This window comes from Olea europaea, unplaced genomic scaffold, assembly GCF_002742605.1.
Source record: "Olea europaea var. sylvestris unplaced genomic scaffold, O_europaea_v1 scaffold1069, whole genome shotgun sequence".
In the NCBI taxonomy this organism is placed as follows: domain Eukaryota; kingdom Viridiplantae; phylum Streptophyta; class Magnoliopsida; order Lamiales; family Oleaceae; genus Olea; species Olea europaea.
This window is the reverse complement of record NW_019228042.1, coordinates 229,702-235,808: the sequence shown is the minus strand read 5'-3', so window position 1 is coordinate 235,808 and position 6,107 is coordinate 229,702. Positions and strand designations below refer to the sequence as shown.

The window sequence follows — 6,107 nt, the reverse complement described above, 5'->3', positions numbered from 1 at the left end:
CTATGATAATCTATGCTTTTATTTTATGTCAGCCTATGTGTTTTATTAATTTTTAATGCATAGTTTGTATTGCTAGCATTTAAAATTGTATTAGTTGTTACAGTATAACAATTTAATAAGGACAAAGTTTACTTTTTATCAACAAGTTGATAATTTACAGAATAAACAGTAGAGAGAAGTTCTTATAATGAACCAATCAGTATTAATTTCTTGTGTTTGGAAGTGATGCCCTTCAACCACAACACTAATACAATTTGTTTAAAGGAATTATAGTTGCCAAAATTCTAGCTATCAGCAATTATCCGAAATTTGTGAAATTTCCTTCTTGCAATGAGCAATTCTAACGAGGAGAAGCTAGATGCTGAAGCTGATTTCATCATTTCTGGGTTTTCAAAGTTATTGGGATACTGTATATGCTGATGAGTTGGCGAATTTTAGGAAGTATGGTTATGCTGGCGAAGTTTGGTAAGTGTTGCCATAATTTTGGGTAATTAGCACAAATTATCACTACCTTTTGATGTTATTATGCAAAACATTATTACCTTCCATTTTTTTGGCATTTTCACCTCAAGTCCACGTTTCATTGTGGAAGACGTCATTTTCACCAATTTATAATGTAAAATGACCAATATAATCTTCTATTCAAATAAAAACAGAAATGAATTATAAAGAACAAATTGCAATCTTACTCCTAAATTTATCAATAAGGGTAAAATAGCATAAAACGTCCTTATCTTTCAATATCATTGTTCAAAACGTCCCTACCTATTATTTTTTGATATTTTCACCCCTATTTCCACATTTCATTGCGCGAAATGTCATTTTCATCCATTTTTCGAATAAAAAGACGATTTTACCTCCACATTCGAATAAAACAAGAAGAAAAGAAAAGAAAAAAATAAAGAACTGATTGCAACTAAACCCTAAATTTTCGAAAAATTACAAATCAGTCAGAAATAATACTTAAAATCAAAAGTATGAAAAAAAAATGGATCTTTCTGAAAAAAACTTCACTGGCCAAGATCCAGATTCTCTTGGGAAGCTCTCGTTATTGAATTCTCTCACTGGAATCTTGCTCGAGTCTATGAAGAATTGTGTAAACCTTCTGACTCTTGATATTAGCCACAATTATTTGATTGGTGAACTTACTTCTTGGCCATTCGAGCTTGGTTTACTGCAACTTCTATCTTCAGATAATAAATTAAGTGGGAATGTGGATAGTACTCTTGCTTCCTCCTTGGATAGTTCTCATCACAGGCCTGTAGTTTTGGATATCTCCAAGAATCAACTATATGGTGAAATTCCCAGTTCTATCGGAGATTTCAATAGCTTGCATTTCTTGAATATGTCGAAAAACTCATTTGTAGGTAGTATTCCTGCAAGTATTGGACAATTGAAACTCTTGGATACGTTGGATTTAAGCGATAACAAGTTAAATGGTAGCATCCCTTTGGAAATTGGTGGAGCTACATCTCTTGAGGAATTGTGGCTAAAGAAGAACTTGTTCGAAGGCAACATTCCCACCGCCAGTGGCTCCATCAGAGGGAAAGGGTGGCGTTTTTCTTCTTCTTTATTTTTGTTTTTACTTTTGGTTTTTAAGTATACATTTGTAACTGATTTGTAATTTTTTGAAAATTTGAGGCTATAGTTACAATTAGTTCTTTATTTTTTTTCTTTTCTTCTTATATTATTTGAATAGGGGGTAAATATTGTCTTTTTATTGGAAAAATGGATAAAAATGATCTTTTGAGCAATGAAAGGTGGAAATAGGGATAAAAATGCCAAAAAATGAAAAGGTATGGAAGTTTTGCACAATAATATTGAAAGGTAGGGATGTTTTGTGCTATTTACCCTTTTCAAGAAATTACAAATAACCCTTAATCACCTCCCTAAAACACTGGAGCTCATATCACAAACAACTGCCATCAACTGTTAAACATTTCCCATAGAGAAATTTAACAAACAATAAATTTATATTTCCATCCAAGAAAGCCCGATTAACTCGTATTATCACGTCCTTTTTGTACACGGATTAGGATGTAGTTCTTTTGCTTTTCGAAGTATTCTTAAATGCTATACATATTGAAAAGAGGTACCCTGGTGAGTATAATCGATTGGTGTGTTAAGAATGACATGGGTCTCACCGGAACAAGTGGTGCCACTAATATTTGCATTCACAAGTTGGGTATTTTTGCTTGTAATTTTGACCAATTATGTTAATATGAAGGTTGGATGTTGGGTGATATGTGTAGAGAGAAATTAGTGCTTTCCAGAGGTATGGAGTTCTGGCGCTTTGGGCGGCGGTTATCCTAAGTTTTTTGGCTGCTAAGATGGCGGCCTCAAGACTCATTTGCACTTCTAAAAAGTTTAGGAGTAAGATTGCAATTTGTTCTTATTTTTCTTTTTATTTTATTTAAATATGAGGGTATATTGGTCATTTTACATTAAAAATTAGTGAAAATGGTGTTTTCTACAATGAAACATATAAATAGGGGCAAAAATGTTAAAAAATGAAAGATATGAACGTTTTGCACAATAATATTGAAAGGTATGAACGTTTTGTACTAATTATCCCCATAATTTTATCAGTTTATTTATTAAATGTTCACCTTCAATCATTATCATTGGACTTGATTGGACACGCTTCATACTCTTCTAATTAATTGTAGCTGTTGACATTTTATGGGGAGTCGGTAGCATGGGATGTTTGGCAACTTCAACTTAATAGTTTCCTACATCTATTAGGCCTAGCCCAAAATAGTATTTCTATGAATTTTTATAAAAGAGAATAAGTGTGTGCATGTTTTTTTTTTTTTACTTCACCTTATCCTTGTACGGATCAAATTTAAAACCTTTTCACCATCTGTAAGAGTATGTAAAATGGTTAACGTTTAGTTTTTATTCCTCTCTGAAGATGGATTTTCTAGGAGTTGTATTCCGTAATCTTCAATAGTAGTACTTTATCAAGTTCCATTCTTGCTAAACTCTCTTGGATTTGGGGAATGGCCAAGTGTTTGGTCATTGCAGCATGGACATAGGAAGAGATTGTATTTTGCTCATGCCCCTGTGCGGGTTACCAATGACTTTAGAATAGGGGCTACCTTTAAGGGCTCCGACAAGATATATCGAAATCTTGCTGCTCTTAACTTATTTGCCTTTTTTTCTTCTGGCAATAATCCAAATGCACGTAGCTTTTACTACATGTTAGCCATAGTTAACAGCGAAATGCGATGTATTTTTATGAAGAAAAATATACATTGTAGTCTCGCATTTTATATTCTTTGTAACCTTGTTTATATTTAAGTAAACGAATTCTCTTTATTATGCATAAAAGGAAAAAAGAACAAAAATATAATTCCAGACAATTCCCTCTATTTTGGAAAGCGACAATTATGTGCTTTCAAGTTGAATTGAAATGGAGAAAGGGTCCTAAATAACAAGGGAAAATTGCAGCTGAGGTACCAAACCTTTCGTTTATTAGCAGACTTTGTCCAAACCTTTAGTTTGTGCCACCCACAGTCCCAAACCTTTCAAAAATGCATCGGGGGTCCAAATGGATGGAAACCGTCCGTTTGACCGTCAGTCGACCAATAAAATTGAATTTTGACCAATTTTTGACCAACTTAAAAGGGTAGAAAGGTAAATTTGCTATTTAATTCTATAATAAAAAAATAAACTAATATACCAAATAAAAATAAAAGAAACTACTATTCATCTTCTTCTTCCCCCCACCTCACCCCACCCTACCCCACCGCTGCTGCAATTTTTCCAATAAAAAATGGTTTCTTCTTCACCCTTCCCATCCCCAACCTACCCCCAAATTAAAAATCACCGTCTTCCTCATCTTACCCACCCTCACTCCACCTACCCCCAAACTAAACCTGCTACTTCCGGCTGTCGGAAGGTCCAAATCGAGATGCTTCTGCTTATGAGCTTTCTCCTACGGTGCGGTGCGAATGTGTCGTGTCTTTATAAAGTTATCTTTGTATTCGAAATGAGTTTCATCTCTATCCTCTGTAAAATAGGGTATTTCGGGTCGTATTCAGTAGATGGTTCTGGTAATTCACGAGTTTGGGTTTCTAAGACATGGATTTAGCCATGGCAGCCTCTTTAAAGTTTTTTTTTTACTACCTAGTCCTGATTTTTGATAGGATCATGAGATCCTGTTTTCTGGGTTCCCTGCAACTACTGTAAATAATGTAATAATCGAAATGGAAGAAAGAAAGCCAGAAAACAGCAGATAGAAATAGCAGACTGGTTCTTCCATTTAGGGGGTGAAGATGATGAACTGCAGACCTTGGCAATCACTGATTTCAAGAAAATTTGAGGTGAAATTTAGAGTGCAGCTGCTTGAAGTTGCTATTGCTGGTAGTGATTGGGTGCTTGAGGGTATAGAGAAGGATAAAAGTGGGCTTGCAGTGGAGATTAGGTAGAAGGGTTGATGGACCAAACGACAGCGATTTCGTGGTGTGGGATGAAGGGTTTCAGATGCTGGTAAAGATAACTAGCGGTGGTGGTGCCGAGGTCGCCGTCGGTGTTGGTGGTTGAATTTTTGCTGTGGGAGTACGTTGGAGATGGGTAGGGTGAAGAAGAAACCATTTTTTATTGGGAAAATTACAGAAGCGGTGGGGTAGGATGGGGTGAGGTGGGGGGAAGAAGAAGATGAATAGTAATTTTTTTTATTTTTATTTGGTATATTAGTTTATCTGTTTTGTTATAGAATTAAATAGCAAATTTACCTTTCTACCCTTTTAAGTTGGTCAAAAATTGGTCAAAATTCAATTTTATTGGTCGACTGACGGTCAAACGGAAGGTTTCCATCCATTTGGACCCCCGGTACATATTTTTGAAAGGTTTGGGACTGTGGGTGGCACAAACTAAAGGTTTGGGCAAAATCTGCTAATAAACGAAACGTTTGGTACCTCGACTGCAATTTTCCCAAATAACAATGATGTACTAATTATCAAATGTGAAACTTCATTAAACTCGGAGCCTCGATCAAATGTTATCCTATGGTTATTTGGGGTCAAGTACATAGATTCTCATATTTTACTCCAATCATGTCTGAAGTAAAACCACAAACACTTAAAATCATTCATTTACGGAGGTTTTAGGTCAAATTTATAAGTAATCGTTCATACTACTACTATTACTCTTCCTAATGGTTGCATTTCGCAGCCTGTGTTCGTGACAAGAATACCTTGCCACCAATTTCACAACATTATGTCTCTCTCACACTCTCTCTGATTCATTATAACATCAGAGCTTCTTTAAGCAAGGTAGATTTGGTAATGTGAAGGAACACACATGCATAAATTTCGTATGATCTTGGCATTGATATTTTCTTTTTTGAGCTAACTTATGATTTTTTATATGATAGAAGAAAAATGAAGTACATAAATGTCAATTTCATAGCTAATTTCGATGGAGATCCCATACAATTAATTTTGTTCTTCCATTCAGGTTGAAGATTTTTGCAAACTAGATTGTCAAACCCCGAGTCACTTAGAGAATATATTGACAGATGGAATTGAAGTCACAGCTAATACAAATCTAAAATATACTAATTATGATATGTTTATATATTCCTATGTTGTCTTCATTCAAAGCAGGTTTCATTTTTCGTTGAAATGCCATAAAATCAAAATCCATCTCATTGTCACTTGCACTACATCACCCACTACACGTGCAACCACGTGCATTCACCATTTAATTAAACACAAAATTATACATTGTTCTATTGAAGTATTATACCAAACACAGTAACATTTTAAGATATCTTAGTCAACTCTGATACTATATCCTTAATGCTATCCCATACCAAACGCATTCTTTGTATTAATTTTATTAATTTTTTATGTACATATTGATGTTATCTATTATGAGTAATCTTAGGCATAAAATAAGATAACAGCTCAACCTTAATACTCTTTCCATTGTAATTACAAGTAACCTTATTTAGCTTACAATTTTTACATATATGGATGTATCCATATTTACAGACTCAATGAAAGGGCTGTAATTTCATTCATTCCTTTTGTCATGGTATCAGATGCATAGGTTGAAGCCATCCCTACGTTTCCATGGCTGATCCTCTTGATGTCACC

At 34.5% G+C, this 6,107-nt stretch overlaps 1 protein-coding gene across 1 annotated transcript; it reads left to right on the top strand.

Moving 5' to 3' along the window:
• The first annotated feature begins 988 nt into the window (after positions 1-988).
• LOC111373079 (probable LRR receptor-like serine/threonine-protein kinase IRK) lies at positions 989-1,770 on the top strand. The gene is made up of 2 exons (XM_022995548.1): positions 989-1,556; positions 1,700-1,770. Exons 1-2 carry the CDS (start codon positions 989-991, stop codon positions 1,768-1,770), a joined length of 639 nt encoding a protein of 212 aa, XP_022851316.1.
• Positions 1,771-6,107: the final 4,337 nt, after the last annotated feature.

What these genes read in the sequence shown, in the direction of transcription:
- LOC111373079 (XM_022995548.1), top strand. Translation starts at nt 989, where the DNA reads ATGGATCTTTCTGAAAAAAACTTCACTGGCCAAGATCCAGATTCTCTT. An exon ending in CATCAGAGGGAAAGGGTGGC is followed by an intron (nt 1,557 to 1,699) that starts GTTTTTCTTCTT and finishes TTATTTGAATAG; the next exon opens with GGGGTAAATATTGTCTTTTT.